The sequence below is a fragment of the Oncorhynchus masou genome, chromosome 27, assembly GCF_036934945.1.
Source record: "Oncorhynchus masou masou isolate Uvic2021 chromosome 27, UVic_Omas_1.1, whole genome shotgun sequence".
Lineage (NCBI taxonomy): Eukaryota > Metazoa > Chordata > Actinopteri > Salmoniformes > Salmonidae > Oncorhynchus > Oncorhynchus masou.
In genome coordinates this window covers 33,008,460-33,029,638 of record NC_088238.1, presented here as the reverse complement: position 1 = coordinate 33,029,638, position 21,179 = coordinate 33,008,460, and the positions used below count along the sequence as shown (strand labels likewise).

At 43.8% G+C, this 21,179-nt stretch overlaps 1 protein-coding gene across 1 annotated transcript; it reads right to left on the bottom strand.

Annotated features, from left to right (window-relative positions):
- Positions 1-991: 991 nt before the first annotated feature.
- LOC135515442 (D(4) dopamine receptor-like) lies at positions 992-18,642 on the bottom strand. The gene is made up of 6 exons (XM_064939107.1): positions 18,562-18,642; positions 18,372-18,484; positions 15,181-15,499; positions 14,815-14,927; positions 9,931-10,637; positions 992-1,254 (listed from the first exon to the last, which is right to left on the bottom strand). Exons 1-6 carry the CDS (start codon positions 18,640-18,642, stop codon positions 1,052-1,054), a joined length of 1,536 nt encoding a protein of 511 aa, XP_064795179.1. The 3' UTR covers positions 992-1,051.
- Positions 18,643-21,179: the final 2,537 nt, after the last annotated feature.

The window sequence follows — 21,179 nt, the reverse complement described above, 5'->3', positions numbered from 1 at the left end:
GGGGATCGACCAACATTCCGTATCGCTCTCAGTGACATGGAAAAATAGATTGTGTCTATGTCATTTCAAATGATTTAATTCTGATTGTGACGAGTGTTCTCAGTTTCTTACATAGGGGAAATACGGCATTCATATTATGTGGAGCATGTTTTATTACTTTTCGATCAATGACAAAGAGAACTGTTTACATTTGTCACATTCACCTCAGTTAATTCACAGCACTTTTGTAAGCATTTGATCAAAATAGGTCAAAGTATAACTTTACGAATGATATCATCTTAAATAGTTCTTTCCACAATGTTGGCCCTGAAGTCTGTAATTTGTCACTTCTTGTGGCGTAAATGTTCATGATATTTATCTACAGGCAATGTCCGTAATCCACAAGATAGAATATGTAATGTTTGTTGTATAATGTAAGTTCCTCTTGAGCCACACTACGTCCCTTAAGTCTCCCACGTCCTCAGGATAAAAGGAGACAAAGTATATTATAAAGAAAATACCATGAAATTTCACAGAAAACCTGCACATTATTAAATCAAAACAGAGAACCATACATAGCATTAACATTGAATTCTGAGAGAAATCAAAACTCACATATCAAATAGTTACGTGTTCTTAAATGTGCACATTGTTCACATATTTTATGCCTTTGGGCTATGATATTAACAGTATTCACCATCTTCTTTATCCAAGCAATATTTTACAGGACGAAAAACCGTCACACAGTATCAGCTTCAATGTAGAAACATCAGATACAGTATGTCTTTCAGTTCACAATATGTCAACTAAGGCATCAGTCGAATTCTGTCAGGTTGTCCCCTGCATGGTTCATCCACTTTGACAACCTCACCTTCTGCCAGCACTTAGATCCAGGAAAACCCCTTTGGGTAAGGAAGTCACTCTCACATCCGTCAACCGAGGAGTTTTGTGAAAGATAATTTAATTCAGGTCTCATGGCCGAGTGCAACATTCTAGAATTCAGGTATCAGATTGAACCTTAAAGAAAGTTGTTCTTCTATCTCTTGGTCAAAGAGGTTCCAGAACTCAGGCCTCATGCTCGACAGCAGAAAAGTTTGTGAAAGACATTTCGGAACTCTGCGTTGAAGGCAGTGTAGATGATGGGGTTGACAGCACTGTTGACGTAGCCCAGCCACGTTACCACGGAGATCAGAGTGGGGCTGATTTTGCAGGATACGCACAGCACGTTGGTCACATGTACCACAAAGAAAGGCGTCCAACAGGCTAGGAACACACCTGGTATAGGTGAGAGAAGGGGAGGAGGAGAAGAAGAGGGAGGATGGGTGGGGAGGAGAAAAAGGGGGAGGAAGAGGAAGAGGGGAAAGGTGAAGCAGTCAATCTTTTCAATAAATTAATGCATGGCAAGGGATACATAACTACAGTATATTACTGTCATGATGTTGGCCTGGGGATAGATTTATGACAGTCATAAATACCTCTTCCCCCCTTTTTCCTCTCTCTACCCTACTGTTGTTAGAGAGAGATTCTGGGAACATCAGAAGGTGGGGGGAAATGAAATATATTCTGGTAATCAGACCAATTGAACATATGCGGTGGTACTTAATGAATATGATGTCAGTTTGGTTGTCATCTGAGACATTCTCATCAATGATAAGATGACATACAGTGGAATGTCAACACATCAGAGTTATCGGATTCACATGGAATTGTTGTTCAATTTAAATGTTTGAATATGAAATTATTCGTGATGGGATGACATGTGATTTTAGCTTCTAAAATGTGAGATTTGGGTTTTCATAAGTTAGAGCCCTGCTCAATCAGTGGCCCGCCCCTGTGAAGGGACATGGGCTATAAAACCTTTCAAACACGCCCTCCTCTCCCTTCCTATATAAAGCCTCGACGACAATGTAATCTCCTGTTCCGAGGATGCAAGGACGACGGTCCGATGTCAGAATGGTTCAGATAATAACTACAGAACGAAGCCAACATCAGCGTGAGCTTTGGTTGCGAATGGTATGAACTCTTATTCACTACAGTAGTGATACCTCCTAGCCGTTGAGTTAGCAACAGCAGCTGCAAACGCAGGTTAGGAAGGAACAGACAGAGTATTCTGTCTACCACACAACGACGTTACTACAATGTATCCAATTTACCAGCAGAGATATTCTTCAAAGGACAAAGGACTCGGTTTGGCACCAACCTACCGAAGCGCAGCTCAGAGTAAATATTTATTGCATCTTCCTTTTCCAAATGGGCGGTAATTTAGAATGCATAAGATACTGTATTTATGATAGCACAGCTTCGCCCTTTTTTCCTCTGTCTTCCCGCTCTTTCACTCAAACCCAGCCCCTTTTCTTTTGTGTAACCAGCTGTCATATCTGTTCCGCATGCTAGGGACGTTTTCCTTTATGACGTAATTTGTAATCAAGTGATTAATGATTACATAATTATGATTAATTATGTGTATATGTAATTCTTGGTGATTAGTTAGGTATTTAGTAAATAAATCATTAAACCCAATTTTGTATTGCTGATTCAAATTGTTAGCCAGGGTTCGTGCAGATAACCAAGAATTTACAGCTTTCAGATGAGACTGAATTAAGGTGACGAGTAATATTGACTGCTATTGATGTAAAATATTACTTGGTCTTTAAGAGTTTATTCAGAAGATAACAGCTCTATAAATATTCTTTCATGGTGCTCCGACTCTCTACTTAATTACATTTACATGATTAGCTCAATCAGGTAATATTAATTACGGAGAAATGATTTTATAGAATAGCATGTCATATCACTTAATCCGGCATAGCCAAAGTCACGACAATTACTATAAATAGAGATGGTAAACATCAATGTGATATGACATTGAGGAAAAGGTGTTTATGACAGAATCTGCATATAGAGTTACTGGTTTTGTATAATACCAGTATATTGGTATAATGTGAGATGGTAAATATCATGTGGTGTCCCATTGAGGAAAAGCTGTCTTTGACAGGCAGACTGTAGCTCACTGCATATAGAGTTACTGGTATTGTGCTATCTGTTTGTGGGTGTGTAGACTAAATGCATGTGGCACGAAAAAGTGTTTGCACAGATCGTGTGAACCATGGTAGAAGATGGCAATCGAGTGGCTGTTTCCTCCTCTACTTGTACTGCAGGCTGCATTACCATTACCAGGCTGCATTACCTTGCAGACACTTATACCATGTGTTAACTCTATATTTGGTCGCCAGCTAATTAGCCGGTAACACTTTATCACCTTTCCAGCAAACGTGCCATGATAACGTTGTCACACTGAGTAAAGTTAGTCAGCTCTGCCTGTACACCTGGCCTGCGCCAGTTTCGGCGTGAACGACTCTCTCAGAGTAGACCTGCATAGATGTACGTAGACAATGGGGGTGCGTATGTCATGTTTTCCTTCCATTCATTCAGCACGCACCGACACTCACACCTGTGCACACACGCACACATATGGTATGATATAGCTTCGATCCACAACACAGACTGCGGACTCTACTTCTTTCTGCTTGGTCCGTTCAGACACAGCGGGAGTTGGTTTATCAGTGGATACGGTCCTACATTAGTAAGCAAACATGCCCAGCATTGTGTGAAGAGACTGTCCTGTGGAGGGTGCCATTATTCATTCCTCTATTTTTCACAACAGCATGAGCATAACGCTCAACACATCCTGCTAAATCTGTGGAGCATCAACACCGTCTAACACCACCGTCTCCCCTCGTTGCATTTGAACAGTCTTGTGTTTTCAAATGCTGAATACATAGCCAGTGTGAGCCTTTTTCTCACATAATCAAAATGTTAGCCCCTTCTCAGCATGTAGCCTCTTTCAAGCATTCAGGGTTTGTTATATTGATGCCATCCCCTGTGGTCTCAGATTGCAAAAATCTGATCCTTGTTTTGTGTTGCTATAAACCTATGTTATTATGTAATGCTGAACAAAAACCATTGATTTCAAACATCCTCTTCTTGACCCTTGTCTGGCAGTAGAGTATTTACTCGTCTCTCAGGAGAGGCAGGCGTAATGCCTTTAGTTGGCGTGGGCACTGCCCGGAGGTGGCGACAGTTAAGTCATAGTGTTCCTCATTTCTGCATCTCGACGTCGTAAAACCTAGGTGTGGCGCTTTCACCTGTTACCACTGCAGGTGTTGTCCACTCTTTTAGGCAATCGAGCTTGGTGAGCACTGTTTCTCCTGGCGGTAGCAACTGTCGTGGTCTAGCCCCGTGACGTTGGTTGTAGTAGAAGGCTCGTTTCCTCTTTTCTGCTGTATCCTGATGTGTTTTTTTTTGTTGGGCCACTTAGGTTGCAGGTTTCTCACCAAGGTTGGGAGCGTCGTTCAGATTTTTCTACCCATGAGGAACTCTGCTTGGCTCATTCCCGTTGTTGTGCATGGGGTTGACTTGTAGCACATGAGAGCAATCAGCTGGTCTTTCTGCTTCAGAATCCTCTTTGCGGACTGCACTGCCCTTTCTGTGTGACCGTTGCCCGGAGGGTTGTGACCGCTGGACGTAATGTGCTTAACGTCAAGCTGCTTTGCCATTTCTTGGAACTGGGAAATAGAGAATTGGGGCCCATTTTCACTAACGACCTCATCTGCAATCCCATACCTTGCAAAGGTTCCTTTCAGCTTAAGGGCAACCTGTGTGCTTGTGGTTGTAGGCATGTGTAGTATTTCTATGAATCTTAAGTAGTAGTCAGATATAATCAGATAGTTTTGTTTGTTATGCACGCATAGATCCAGATCAATTCTTCTCCATGGCCTGCCAGGGAGCGGTGTTGAGATTAGTGGCTCCTTTTGCTGGGCCAAGAATGACATGACCTTTTTCTTCTCTGAGATCCCCGACCACAATACCGAGTCATTGGCCCTCTCTCTGCATTTAGTCTGACCTTGATGTCCATCGTGTATTCTATCAAGAATGTCCGCCCTCTGTGTCTGTGGTACTAGTATGCGGTTCCCCCTTGTGACCATACCATTGTACTCTGAATGTTCAGTTTTCACTGGGAAAAACTCTCGTGACTGGGGTTTTACTCACATGTTCTGGCCAGCCTGAACCAGTACTTGATCACTGTCTGTAGTTCATCATCTGCTGCGGCGGCAACTCTGCTCTCCATTTCTGTCTTTGTAGCAGGTATGTTGTTGATCATGGCGGCAACGTAACACTCCATGTATGTGTGTGTGTGTCTGTTTCCTTTTCTGTGAGTATCGGCAGACTCCTTGAAAGAGTGTCCGCCACGACCATAGTTTGTCCTGGCGCATACTCCGCTGTGGGTTTGAACCCCATCGGCCTCATGAGTAGTGGCACCATAAAGGCACGTTATCCAAGCCTTTGCTGTTAATTAGTGGGACCAAGGGCCTGTGGTCTGTCACCTAAGAATGCGACACGAGGCGACCATCTCTGTCAGCGCCATCTCTGATTATCTGGTATCTGCCTCCATGAGCCACAAGGAGCAGTACACCACAGGCTTCCATTCCTCACCATGGAGCTGTAGCAGTACACCACAGGCTTCCATTCCTCACCATGGAGCTGTAGCAGTACACCACAGCCTTCCATTCCTCACCATGGAGCTGTAGCAGTAAACCACAGGCTTCCATTCCTCATCATGGAGCTGTAGCAGTACACCACAGGCTTCCATTCCTCACCATGGAGCTGTAGCAGTAAACCACAGGCTTCCATTCCTCACCGTGGAGCTGTAGTAGTACACTGTCAAGCCCAAAGCTGCTTGCGTCTGCTGAGACTGCAATGGCTCTGTTGCTGTCATAGAACGTCAGGACTGGGGAAGTCGTCAGAAGTTCTTTGAGGCACTGGGACACTGCCTGGTATGCGTGATCCCATGTCCATGCCGTCTTTGACCTCAGGAGCTCATGCAGTGGTTGACCCACTGTGGAAAGGTTGGGGATATACTACCCTAGGTATTTATCCATCCCAATAACTCTATTCAGCTCCTGCAATTTCTCTGGTGGGGAAAAGCTGCCAGATGGCCCCCACTTTCTCTGAATCGGGCCTGATTGGGTCAATGAGGTGTCCCAGGAAGCGTCGCTGTGTTTGACTGAGGGCACACTTTAATTTGTTCAACTTTAGTCTGGTTGACTCATTCTCTTTTTAGTCACTCGTCGTGCTCCTCCATGGTATTTGCATATACCAAAATGTCATCCATAAAACGGTGACTCCCGCAAGGCCTTGCAATGTCTACATCATTTTTGGGGGGAAGATTTCTGGAGGGCTCGAGATCCCAAATAGCAAACGGTGGAAACAGTACCTGCCAAAAGGTGTAATAAAGGTTGTCAACTTTCTGCTGTCACAGCGTAGGGGTATTTGCCAAAACCCACTTGCTGCATCCCTTTGTTGAGAATACTTTGGCTCTGCTCAGCTTTGCCAGCTCATCCGAGGTGCGTAGGATAAACCGTTCTTTGCACTCTCTTTTCAACGCTTCGTTATTCTTTTTCAAACCCACACATGTTCGCACTTTGCCAATTTTCTTCAGGACAGGCACCATGGGTGCACACCAATCTATTGGCTGCGTCACCTTCTCCATGATGTCATTTTACTCCACCCTGCACAGCTCCTCTTTCACCTTCCGCGTAAGTGGTATTGGGATGCTGCGCGCTGTGCGTTCTCTTTCAGTTGTATTTTAAATAGGTACACAAAGGTATAAATATGAAATATCCTCCTTTCATTATTTGGGTTTTATTCTACACACTGGCTATTATTTGAATGACCTCTGCCCCCAAACAAGACCAAATTTGGTTGGTCCGAACCTGACCAAATCTAAACCAATCACAGACGTCTATGTTTCACAAGTTTGGACATCAGCACAGTAGAGCTCAGTAGAACACAATAGAGTACAGAACAGTAGAGTTTAGTACTGTAGAGTTCAGTACAGAGCAGCAGAGTACAGTAGTGCAAAGTATAGTTCAGTAGAGTATGGTAAAGTACAGTAGAGTTCAGTACAGTACAATACATTACATTATAATGTACTAAATTCTAGTGTGCTCTACTGTGTACTGAACTACACTCTACTTTTCTTTACTGTACTGTGCTGTACTGTACCATACTGTGCGGTCCAAACTATTATGTGACTACTATGATTTCCCATTGTAGCCAACTCAATTGCAGAAATTCCTGACAGATTTTTCGGAATTTTCGGTTACCGATTTGGTACTCATAGCTTTCATTTTACACCCAATTGGACATTCTCCTATGAACTTCACATGCTGGTGCTCATGGCTCCTTTTACATGGAAATGACCCCATTCATCTTATGATAGATATGGGAGACAACCACATGTACATAAGTACATTTTCCCACAATACAGAAATGATCAGCAAAGTCACTGTTAGCTGGAAAAGACTATTTCTTTTTTTTTATGGGGGGAGGGGAATAAGACAGATATCTTATATTAAGATACTCATTGAAGAGGTAGATTTTCAGGTGTTTTCAGAAGATGGGCAGGGACTCTTCAGTCCTAGCTTCAGGGCAAAGCTCATTCCACCATTGAGGTGGCAGGACAGAGAAGAGGTTTGACTGGGTTGGGCTGGAATGGACAAGATACCAAAGGTGGCAGAATTGAGTACTCGGGTTAGGATGTAGGGTTTGAGCATAGCCTGAGTGTAGGGAGGGGAAGTTCCCCTTGCTGCTCCGTAGACAAGCACCATGGTCTTGTAGTGGATGCAAGTGGAGTGTGCGGAGGACTGGGTGACATGGGAGAATTTTGGAAGGTTGAACACCAAGCATGCTGCGGCGTTCCAGATATGTTGCAGGGGTTTGATGACACAAGCGGGTAGCTCTGCCTACAGCGAGTTGCATTAGTCCAGACGGGAGGTGACAAGTGCCTGGATTAGGACCTGCACTGCTTCCTGTGTGAGGTAGGGTCGTACTCTACAGATGTTAAAGGGCAAGAACCTGGAGGAGCGAGTCACTGCTTTGATATTTGCAAAGAAAGATATGGTGTTGTCCAGGGTCACGCCAAGGTTCTTTGCACTCTGGGATGGGGTCACTGTGAAGTTGTCAACTGTGACGGAGAGGTCTTGGAGTGGGCAGGCCTTCCCCGGGAGCCAGAGTAGTTCCGTCTTGTCGGAGTTGAACTTGAGGTGGTGGGCCGATATCCAAGCTGAGATATCTGCCAGGCACACAGAGATGCATGTCACCACCTATTTGTCAGAAGGAGGGAAGGAGAAAAGTAGTTGAGTGTCATCTGCATAGCAATGATAGGAGAAACCATGTGAGGATATGATGGAGCTGAGTGACTTGGTATATAGAGAGAAGAGGAGAGGGCCTAGAACCGAGCTCTGGGGGACACCAGTAATGAGAGCATGTGGTGCAGACACAGATCCTCTCCAAGTCACCTGGTAGGAGCGGCCTGCCAGGTAGAATGCAATCCAAAAGTGTGCAGAGCCTGAGACGCCCAGCACTGAGAGGGTGGAAAGGAGGATCTGATGGTTCACTATGTCCAAGGCATCGGATAGATCTAGGAGGATGAGGACAGAGGAGAGAGTCAACTTTGCCAGTGTGGAGAGCCTTCATGACACAGAGGAGAGCGGTCTCTGTTGAGTGACCCGTCTTGAAGCCAGACTGGTTAGGGTCAAGAAGATTTTTCTGAAAGAGATAACGAGAGTGATGGTCAGACTGCATGCTCAAGTGCTTTGGAAAGACAAGAAAGAAGAGATACCGGTCTGTCATTTTTTATGTCAGAGGGGTTGAGTGTTGGTTTCTTGAGGAGGGGAGTGACTCTAGCCATTTTGGAGTCAGAGGGGATGCAGCCACTGTTCAGGGAAGAATTGATGAGGGAAGTTAGGAATGAGATGGTCTGGAGAAGGGAGGAGGGGATGGGGTCAGGTGGGCAGGTTATCGAGCGGCCAGACGGCACTAGAATTTCATCTGTAGAGAGAGGGGAGAAAGGGGTCAAGGTGTAGGGTAGTTCTGTGTGAGTCATACCAGTGGACTCTAGGCTGGCAGTGGATATTGTCTACCTTCTTTTCATAGTGGTTGACAATGTCTTCCGCAGAGAGGGGGGGGATTAAGGAGGGAGGAGAAGGTGGCAAAGAGTTTCCTAAGGTTAAATGCAGGAACCTGAAATCTGGGGTGATAGGAAGTGGTGTTAGCAATGGCTACATAGGAAGGGAAGGTAGAGAGGAGGGAGTGATATGATGATAGAAGTTTAATTTTAGTTTAGTTTAACTTTCCTCCATTTTTGCTCACCTGACATACTCAGCCACCGAGCAGAAGGATAGGGCAAGCCAACCGGGAGGACAGGGGACAGTGAGTGTCATACGATACAGAAAGGGAGGATAGTACGTAAAGAAGATGGCCCGAGCTAGCAAAAGACAATACTAGACAAAACAACAAATTAAGACAAAAAAATGATTCTTCTCTCTCTTGGAGAGAGTAGGAGTCGTCTTGCTCTAGATTGAAACACACTGAACTGGAGCTTGAGAAGCTGGATATACTGTATAATCAGAGAAGAGGTGAAACCACTCACCCTCCAGGCACTGATTACCAAAACAGCAACAATCACAAACTGCCCTGCACTTTAATCATAGTTGATGTGTCAACAGTCAGCTGTAGGTTATGAGGTTATGTATTCTGAGTGGGAAACCCCTCATTTCCATACCCCTCCATGTTTATGTAATTAATACTTTTTAAGCTCACCGCAACCTACTGTTTCCTTACCCCAACGATGCTAAATGTCCTTTGTTGACATGATTTGTGTAAATATTAGACCTTGGAAGACACATGCATGCACACACACACACACACACACACACACACACACACACACACACACACACACACACACACACACACACACACACACACACACACACACACACACACACACACACACACACACACACACACACACACACACACACACACACACACACACACACACACACACACACACACACACACACACACACACGTACACATACCTACCAACTACAACAGGAAGGACCTTCATGGCTTTTCGCTCCCTCCCACTCACTCTGCTACTCTTGCTGTTGCGGCGCCCCCTCTTGGTGGCCTTAGCGTGGGCCAGCCCATTCTCCTTCCGGCTCCTCCCCTGCCAAGGCGGCTTCTCCGTGGGGTCTGCGTCCGAAAAGCTTTCTATCTGGGTAGTCATGGGGTCGCTCTCCGCCATGCCAGCCCCCACACCATCCTGCTGCTTGTCCTCCACCCCCGGGGTCGCTGTGGGCGACGACATCGATACGGTCGACGGTGACATTGGGCTGAGCCCTGAGGGCATGAGGTACACCACCTTCTCCTTGGCCCCCGCCCTGACCCCTGCGTTCTCCCTCTGCAGGGCGGAGCTGAGGCGCAGGGACAGGCCCCGTTTTCCTCCCCTCGTCAGCTGGGAGCGCCTCCTGCCTGAGCTCCAGCGTCTCAACCCCCGGAACATCCAGTAGTACAGGTAGAGCATAACTGGGCAAGGCACAAAGAAGGAGCACACTGAGGAGTAGACCACGAAGCTGTCGTTCTCCAGCTTGCACACGGTGGGGTCGCGGCCCGGCACCTGGTTGAGGCCGAAGATGACAGGACTGGCGACGCCCAGTGAGAGAACCCAGGTGGCCGTAATGAGGACCAGCTGCCGCAGGCTGAACTGGTTCCTGTTGTACTTCAGGGGCACCACCACCGCTATGTACCTGCAGGGACACAAAAATCACAGGGGATAGAATACATTTAAAATACATGGAGCACATCTGTTGTACTTCAGGGGCAATGCTGCCACCATGGCTATGTACAGTTAAAGTCAGAAGTTTACATACACTTAGGTTGGAGTCATTAAAACAGAATTTTCAAATATTCTTGTTGACAAACTATAGTTTTGGCAAGTCGGTTAGGACATCTACTATGACGCAAGTAATTTTTCCAAAAATTGTTTACAGACAGATTATTTCAGTTATTATTCACTGCATCACAATTCCAGTGGGCCAGAAGTTTACATACACTAAGTTGACTGTGCCTTTAAACAGCTTGGAAAATTCCAGAAAATTACGTCATGGCTTCTGATAGGCCAATTGACATAATTTTAGTCAATTTGAGGTGTACCTGTTGATGTATTGAAAGGCCTACCTTCAAAATCAGTGCCTCTTTGCTTGACATCATGGGAAAATCAAAAGAAATCAGCTAAGACCTTAGAAAAAAATTTGTAGACCTCCACAAGTCTGGTTCATCGTTGGGAGCAATTTCACAGTAAAACGACTCATATCTCTACATAACCTGAATGGCTGCTCAGCAAGGAAGAAGCCACGGCTTCAAAACCTCCATAAAAAAGCCAAACTACAGTTTGCAACTGCACATGTGGACAAATATTGTACCTTTGGAGAAATGTCCTCCGGTCTGATGAAACATAAATAGAACTGTTTGGCCATAATGACCATCGTTATGTGTGGAGGAAAAAGGGGGAGGCTTGCAAGCCGAAGAACACCATCCCAACCGTGAAGCACGGGGGTGGCAGCATCATGTTGTGTGGGTGCTTTTCTGCAGGAGGGACTGGTGCACTTCACAAAATAGATGGCATCAAGAGGATGAAAAATTATGTGGATATATTGAAGCAACATCTCAATACATCAGTCAGGAAGTTAAAGCTTAGTCACAAATGTGTCTTCCAAATGGACAATGACCCCAAGCATACTTCCAAAGTTGTGGCAAAATGGCTTAAGTCAAGGTATTGGAGTGGCCATCACAAAGCCCTGACCTCAATCCCATAGAAAATTTGTGGACAGAACTGAAAGAGCGTGTGTGAGCAAGGAGGCCTAGAAATCTGACTCAGTTACACCAGCTCTGTCTGGAGGAATGGGCCAAAATTCACTCAACTTATTGTGGGAAGCTTGTGGAAGGCTACCTAAAACGTTTGACCCAAGTTAAACAATTTAAAGGCAATGCTACCAAATACTAATTGAGTGTATGTAAACTTCTGACCCACTGGGAATGTGATGAAATAAATAAAAGCTGGAATAAATAATTATATCTACTATTATTTTTACATTTGATCCTAGCTAACCTAAAACAGGGAATTTTTACTTGGATTAAATGTCAGAATTGTGAAAAACTGAGTTTAAATGTATTTGGCTAAGGTTTATGTAAACTTCTGACTTCAACTGTACCTGCTGAGACACGGATCAAAGCGAATGACACAGTCTAAATTTAAAATACATCAATACATACATTTAACATGGAGGGGCTTCAACACAGCAGGGAAGTACTCAGAGGACATGGTGGCTGTTCTGGAAACATTTGAAAAACCTCAAAGTTGTTCAGAGCTGTTCTGTGGTCCTACAGGTTCAAAGTAAACTTAGATATGGAGACACTGGAAGGCCACAGATGAAGTTACAATAATATTCACCTTCATTTGTAACTCCACTCTATTCCAACCCCCACAACCTGGCTCTACCCTGCTTCTCCTGTCTTATAACTCCAATTAATCTCAATCTATTGATTAGATACCATGTAATAACACCACAATGCTATAGAACCTGCCAGACTCATGAGCCGCAAAACACTAGGGATACAACATTTAACTAGCAAGAAGTGTGTGCCGTGTGGAACCTATTTAATGCTTATCTTCTATTTTACAGTCGGTTTGTTTTTGCTTTGCCTTAGAAGCTCTCGGTCACACTTAGCCCTTAGATGTTGTTTTGGGGTAGAGTCCCCTGGGTGGTTGGCGTGAGTTTGCTTCTCTCTGTTTTGAGTAATTAGCGGGCCTTGATGAGTGGGTCGATGAGGGGGTTCCAGAGTTACGGTTCCATTAGCCTCCTATAGACCACAGCCATCAGTTAGCGTCCACTGTGTGATGTCTGCTAATGGTCTCGCTACGCTCTTCTCACAGTCTGGCAGAATGCTTTGGGGGATTACTATGAGTGACAGGGCTCGCTACAGAGCTCGCTACAGATATTAGAAGGACATTTTGAACTTGCAAGTTGAAGATATTGTTTTTGGTGTTTTTCAATGGCTCTCTTTGTTACTTTCAAAAGTGGGAATTAAGGGTACACCCAGGGTATTTCTTGAAGAAACTTTTTGAAGAAGAACTTGCGTTATTATCAATCTTTTCCTAATAATTCAGAGATATTGCGGTAGTTCTTTGCAATTCTTTGTGAACTCAAATCATACTGGAGACTGCCCAATGGGCACAGCATGTCATTTCAACATGAATAATTAGGTAATAATTGGTTGACACGTCGATCAAAGATATTACAACCTATATTCACCCACTCAAAAAGACAGCCAAAAGCTAGTTGAATATCCATTGGGTCATCACTACGCTTTCAACCATCTGAAGGCACAAACAAATTCCAATGCCAAACAATGTCTGATTTGTGGTTTATTTATAGAAAAGATTATTGTGTTATCACTGTGCATCATAACCAAATGACCTGGATTGCAGTTAAGATTGCATTAAAAGTACACGGTGCATGTGATCAATGCCGTTCGAGATTCTGCACAGATTATTACAGAAATTGTGATCATCTCCACAGACCAGCGGCGACCTATCCATGCTATTTTGAATATGCACGCCTTATCTGATTACATTAGAATACATTCATAGTTACAGTAACCTCAATGTGGCCATGGATGTGTTACTCATTTTAAAGTTACATTCGTTTCCACAATAGCCTTAACTTTAGGCTATTTACTGTATTACAAATGTAATATTGAATTGTGTTTGGTTGTCAACGCAATCAAATATCAACATTATCTTCTGCTTGGATAGTTCCATTTGTGCCACTAACTTAGTCTGGCTTTAATTTCTAGTTTGTCGAAGTCAAAGATCAGAACTAAATAAAATCAAACTTTTAAAACACTTTCAATAATGTTTGTTTTGATGTCCTCTTATTCTTTAAATTAGATTTTTGATTGAGATGAAGACGTGAATCCAACATATCAATTATTCATTTGTAGACAAATTGGAATTAAAAGGCAGACTAAGGCAGTGGCTCAAATGGAACTAGCCAAGCAGAAGACATCTCCTTCAAGTGTTGATATTTGGTTGTGTTGATAATCAAGCACACAATTAAATACCACTAAATATCATTCAATTACAAATCAACCAGAGCTTGAAACCCTAGGTCTATTGTATTGTCTATTTTGTTGTTGAATTCTGGGTTGAAATAAAGAGATAGCTTTGGATGTCTTTGCAAATCCTTTAGCTTGTAGGCCTTAATAGCATGATTTGTGGTATATGAGGGATGGTCACATTTAATTATGGTCACATTTAATTTGCTCTGCTAAACCTACCCTTTTGTCATGACTTCGATAGCAACAGTGAATCTATTTCATTTTTTTAAGTGGACATCTCTAAGAAATCATTCTCACGATAGCACATTGGTAATAGTCAGTGACAAATATCATAGGGTAGCTGTAGATAGATCAATTCTCTAGTAGGAGCCAGGAGATGCTGCCCAGCCTATAGTTTTTTCTTCTTCTGATAGTGTGTATAACGTTGAAGATCTGACATTGTTTTAAAGGTACAAATTCAAGGTTTATATACAAGGTTTCCATATGTTGAAATGTGGTTACCATGAGGACATAATCCTGTTGTAGAAATGTCTCCCTCAAAACAACAGTTAATTACTTTTTTTCAAATCCAATGTATTTTCCACGTATATTCCACGTCACAATATGTTGACAAATTACATTGAAACAACGTTGATTCAACCAGTTTGTGCCCTGTGGATGGACATGTGGTGTTGCTATGTTTCAGAGTCCAGTGTACCGTAACTCGACAGGTTAGAGAGGACAGGTGTGGTATTGAAAACTAGTGTGACCTGACAGCCATGTGTTAAAATAGTGTCCAGGCGAAGTTGAGACAGAAGGACTCACCTGTCCACACTGATGGCACATAGGTTGAGGATGGAGGCAGTGCACAACATGACGTCCATGGTCATCAGAGCATCACAGATGTATGTGCTCAGGGTCCAGATACCACCCAGGAACTGGGACACACAGCAACAACAACAACAACAACACATGGTTAACAAGTTGTCAGTCCTGTCAGCGGTGGACTTTAAACTACGAAGAGACAGACAGGGCAGGTAATTGAACAAAACAACATGTATTTGGGTATATGTACGTGTTTCTTCAATTTAAGAGGTCATGGAGGGAAGGTCAACTTACACACGCACACACAGATACACACATAAATACACACACACATACATACACACACACTCTCCGCTCCTCCCTCACCTCAGAGTAGACGTAGAGGGGCAGCACCAGTACAGCCAGCAGTAGGTCGGCCACAGACAGGCTGATGATGAAGTAGTTGGTGGCAGTCTTCAGGGAGCGCTCAGTGAGCACGCTCAGACACACAAGTACGTTGCCCAGGATGATGATCAGAATGAGGGGCACGCCCAGCACCAGGGCAAAGTAATTGTAATCATACTCTTCCCTCTGGCCCAGGACCACCAGCCCCCCCTCAGTCAGACCCTCTGGGGTGGCATTGCTGCTGGGTGACGTCGTCACGTTGACCATGTCGATTATGGAGGCCCCGGGCTGCACTGTCGCTCTGAAGTTAACATCTAGGGAGGAGGCGAGAGGAGAGTGTTTACTGTGGTGTGTGTGTGTGTGCCTTCAGTAAGTATTCACACCCCTTGAATTTTTCACATTTTGTTGTGTTACAAAGTGGGATTAAAATTGATTTAATTAGATTTTTTTTATCATCAATCTATACAAAATACTCTGTAATGTCAAAGTAGAAAGACAAATGTGATCATTTATTAAACATTTAGGAAAAGTAAAACACAAATATACCTCAATAAAATAAGTATTCAACACCCTGAGTCAACACTGTACATGTTAGAAACACATTTGGCAGCGATTACAGTTGTGAATCTTTGGGTCTCATCAAGTCTCTAAGAGCTTTTCACACCTGAATTGTACAATATTTGCCCATTATATATCTATTTTTTTTATTCTTCAAGCTCTGTCAAGTTAGTTGTTGATCATCATATGGAGCGGCATGTAACCTAGTGGTTAGTATATTGGGCCAGCAACTGAAAGGATCTAATCCCCGAGGTGACAAGGTAAAAACCTGTTGTTCTGCCCCTGAACAAGGCAGTTAACCCACTGTTCCCCGGTAGGCTGTCATTGTAAAATAAGAATTTGTTCTTAACTGACTTTCCTAGTTAAATAAATAAATAAATAAAATAACATTGCTAGACAGCCATTTCCAAGTCTTGCTATAGATTTTCAAGTTGATTTAAGTCAAAACTGTAACTAGGCCACTCAGGAACATTCAATGCCATCTTGGTTAGCAAACTCCATTGTAGATTTGGCCTTATTGTCTTACTGAAAGCTGAATTCCTCTTGCAGTGTATGTTGGAAAGCAGACTGAGCCAGGTTTTTCTCTAGAATTTTGGCTGTTCCTTGCTGTGTTACATTTATTTTTATCCCCAAAAAACTCTATAGTCCTTGCAAATGACAAGCATACCCAAAACATGGTGCAGCCACCACCATGGGTGGCGCTGTGCCACCAGAGACCCTGGGTTCGCGCCCAGGCTCTGTCGTAACCGGCCGCGACCGGGAGGTCCGTGGTGCGACGCACAATTGGCCTAGCGTCGTCTTATAGGGAGGGTTTGGCCGGTAGGGATGTCCTTGTCTCATCGCGCACCAGCGACTCCTGTGGCGGGCCTTGCACAGTGTGTGCTAACCAAGGTTGCCAGGTGCACGGTGTTTCCTCCAACACATTGGTGCGGCTGGCTTCCGGGTTGGATGCGCGCTGTGTTAAAGAAGCAGTGCGGCTTGGTTGGGTTGTGTATCGGAGGACGTATGACTTTCAACCTTCGTCTCTCCCGAGCCCGTACGGGAGTTGTAGCGATGAGACAAGATAGTAGCTACGAAAAAATAAAAACATTGGATACCACGAAATTGGGGAGAGAAAAAAAAAGTAAATTTCTTTGCCATATTTTTTTGCAGTATTACTAAATTGCCTTTTTCCACATGTTAATATTTTAGAATATTTGTTATTCTGTACAGCCTTCTTTTCATTCTGCCATTCAGGTTAGTGTTGTGAAGGAGCTACATTGTTGTCATATCACAACCATTAAACCCTGAAACTGTTTTAAAATCACCATTGGCCTCATGGTGAAATCCCAGAGCGGTTTCCTTCCTCTCCAGCAACTGAGTTAGGAAGGACACTTGTATCTTTGTAGTGACAGGGTATACTGATACACCATGTAAAGCGTAATTAATAACTTCACCATGCTCAAAGGTATATTCAATGTCTGTTTATTTTTTTATATTTTTTTTACCATCAACCAATAGGTGCCCTTCTTTGCGAGGCATTGGAAAACCTCCATGGTCTTTGTGGTTGAACATGTGTTTGAAATCCACTGCTCGACTGAGGGACGTTACAGATAATTGTATGTGTGGGGTACAGAGATGAGGTAGTCATTCAAAATCACGTGAAACACTATTATTGCACACAGAGTGTGTCCATGCAACTTATCACGTGACATGTTTAGCACATTTGTACTCCTGAACTTATTTCGGCTTGCCATAGCAAATGGGTTAAATACTTATTGACTCAATGCATTTCAGCTTTTCGTTTTTTATTCATTTGTAAACATTTCTTAAAACATAATTCCACTTTGACATTATGGGGTATTGTGTGTCGGCCAGTGACACAAAATCTCAATGTAATACATTTTACATTCAGGCTGTAACACAACAAAATGTGGAAAAAGTCAAGGGGTGTTGAATACTTTCAGAAGGCATCTGCATAGGAAGGAGAAAATGACTAGGCAACAGGACAGATAATAGACTGTAGCAGCAGTGTATGTGGTGAGTGTAAAAGTGTGTGTGTGTGTGGTGTCAGTATGCATGTGTGGGAGTGTTGTGTGTGTGGGCATATTTAGGGTGTGCGTGTGTATGTGTGTGGTGGGGTGTCAGTGTAAGCATGTGTGAATGTGTGGTTGGTTCCAGACTTGCTGCACTGGTACTGCTTGCCATGAGGTAGCAGAGAGAACAGTCTATTGCTTGGGTGGCTGGAGTCTTTGACAATTATTTGGGCCTTCCTCTCACACCCCCTGGTATAAAAGCCCTGGATGGCAGAGAGCTCGGCCCCAGTAATGTACTGGGCAGCTTGTGGTTGGGTGCCTTGCAGTTGCCGTACCAAGCGGTGATGCAGCCAGTCTAGATGCTCTCAATGGTGTAGCTGTGGAGCTTTTGAGGATCTGAGGGTCTATGCCAAATCTGTTTGGCCTACTGCGGGGGAAGAGGTCCTGTTATGACCTCTTCACAACTGTGTGGGTGTGTGTGTCCATGTTCATTCTTTAGTGCTCTCCCCTTTATTTCCTTTATTCCACAATCAGCTCCTTTGTCTTGCTGACGTTAAGGGAGAGGTTGTTGTCCTGGCACCACACTGCCAGGTCTCTGACCTCCTCTTTATAGGCTGCCTCATTGTCATCAGTCCTTCCACAATTGTGTCAACAGCAAACTTGATGATGAGGTGGGAGTCATGCACGGCCAAGCAGTCGTGGGTGAACAGGGACTACAGGAGGGAATCCACATACACCCCTGAGGGGCCCTCGTGTTGATGGTCAGAGTGGCGGATGTGTTGTTACCTACCCTCACCACCTGGAGGTGGCCCATCAGGAAGTCCAGGATCCAGATGCAGAGGCAGGTATTCAGTCCTAGAGATTGCTTCATCTGTGGATCTGTTAGGGCGGTATGCGAATTGGAGTGTGTCTGGGATGATGGTGTTGATATGAGCCATGACTAGCCTTTCAAAGTGTTTCATGGCTATAGGTGTGAGTGCTACGGGGCGATAGTCATTTAAGCGGGTTACCTTGGCATTCTTGGGCACGGGGACTATGGTGGTCTGCTTGAAACAAGTTGCTATTACAGACTGGGTCAGGGATAGGTTGAACATTTCAGTGAAGACACTTGCCAGCTGATCAGCGCATGCTCTTGAGTACCCATCCGGGTCTTCCGTCTGGCCCTGTGGCCTTGCTAATGTTAACCTGTTTAATAGTCTTACCCACATGTAATCTGTGATAGTGTGCAAGTCCTGCCACATCTGTCGAGTGTCAGAGTTGCCGTAGTAGGATTCGATCTTAGTCCTGTATTGATGCTTTGCCTGTTTGATGGCTCGTGAGAGAGAGAGCGTGCGTGTGTGTGTGTGCATGCAAATCATGTCCATCAATACAGAGGGAAGTGTGTAATCACATCACTCCCTCACAACCCTGACAGATGTTCCTACCTTCATGAAGTGAGGCCGGGTGATGCGCAGAGCGTGATGTGTGTCCTGACCACTGGTTCTAGACGCAGTGTGTTTAGCGTGTGTGTGTCAGCCAACTGCTTCGCCTCGCTGAGACCCGTGACAGCCATGTTTTATAGAGATGACTCTTCAGTCATGCTCATCTCCCTGAGTGACATCACAGATCACACCTGCCAGGGAAGAGGAAGAGGTGGGATGTAACAAAAACACATTTTCTTTAACCCGCTTCTGCTGCAACTCAGGAGCCCAAAGTGACCTCTGCTATTTTTCATCCAAAGTGATGGTACAGTAGGCATCTGTGTTTTTACATCAGTGCGGATTAAAGGAAAACTCCACCCAAAAACGTTTGGTATTTGTTTCATTAGTCTATTGTTGATGTATTCCCAAACTGTTTTGCATGTCAGCAATTAAGTTTTCAAGATATGTAGCTTTCAAAATACAGAAATCTGGCCTGTATGATGCATTTTGCTCTCGTCAGCCAGTTTTAGGATAGCTTTCTAAGGAAAGCTTATTACTATTCCCTCTTTCGTGTCATATTTTTAACTCTAGCTATAATTCAGATTTCATCATATGCAGCCTCCCTCCCTGTCGTATTGTTGTTTTTGTGTGTTGTTTTGCATGTTGTTCTGAAACACACATCTTGTTTTCCTAGTCTCCCCACTGAGCGTGCTCCAGATCAGAGCAGTTTTTCCTGTGATATGGAACTGTCTTTTTCTCCGCGGCAACAGGTGAGGGTTGCCATGACACCCATGAGAGCTCGCACAAGCTACAAAAAGACCCACTCGAACTGTTCATCCAGCTCATTTCACTTGTATAGATGAGATATGAAAGCTGTGTTTTTTGTTTATCCATTTTTGGAGTGGTTTGGTCTAGTTTTGATTTACCTTTGTTTGTTGAGTTGTCAACTAATGTGACTTCAATGTGAAATCAACAAACAATGTCCCATGTCATTAGGTTTAGGTGAGAAGATAGGTGAAAAAAAAGCATGAAATTCCTTTATGTTAATTTCTTTTTGCAAATCCAATCAGTTTTCCACGTTGATTCAACGTCATCACATTTTTTTTTACAATGTGGAAAAAACATTGATTCAAACAGTTTTTGCCCAATAGGTTGACACATTATGTACAAACAGAGTTTGTCATGTTCTGTGTGCCTATGGCTCTGGTCCAAAAATGATTTTCTTCTCACATCTGGGCAGTCCGGATGCATTCATTGGTGATTATATTGATGATGTTCCTTTCTCAGCAATCTCTTCCTGGTAATAGCCACAGATTGCCAAATAGAAGCGTTTGTCCCAAGCAGAGACGGATTGCTCTTTTGAATTTGATCTATGGTGGAAATTTGAATTGTCATCTGGAAGGGTGTTTAAGCTCACTGCTGTGTCTAATATCTTGGTTTAAATTCTACAAAGCAACCCGGGACAAAAGCAAACGAACACACACACAAGCACATCGCATAGGCCTGCTGTGTAGCAAGGTAATTCGTCTGTGTGGACGGCGGACACAGCGTTCCGCCGTAAATGTCAAACCAAGCGGGAGCTTGCAGGATAACAAGAGTGGCTGAAAGTGAAAAAAACAAGACAGCGAAATAAAGTGGGAGTTATTGAGGTTTATCAGATCAGATGGAATGGACTGAAAAAGCAGAGCAAGGACGTGGAAAGTCATCACCACTCTTAGAACAACCCCACATCCCCCTGGGCAAAACCAGTCTGCAGTGCAAAAACAACCCACTGGGCAAAAATGTGTTGAATCAATGTTGTTTCCACGTCATTTCAACCCCCCCCCCCCAAAAAATATATGTGATGATGTTGAATCAATGTGGAAAACGGATTAGATTTGGAAAAAGTTGTCAACATAAGGGCATTTCGTTTTTTTTACCCAACTTTTAACCTAAATCCAATGACATTGTGACATTTTTTTATTGATTTCACGTTGAATTCATGTTAGATTGACAGCTCAACCAAATG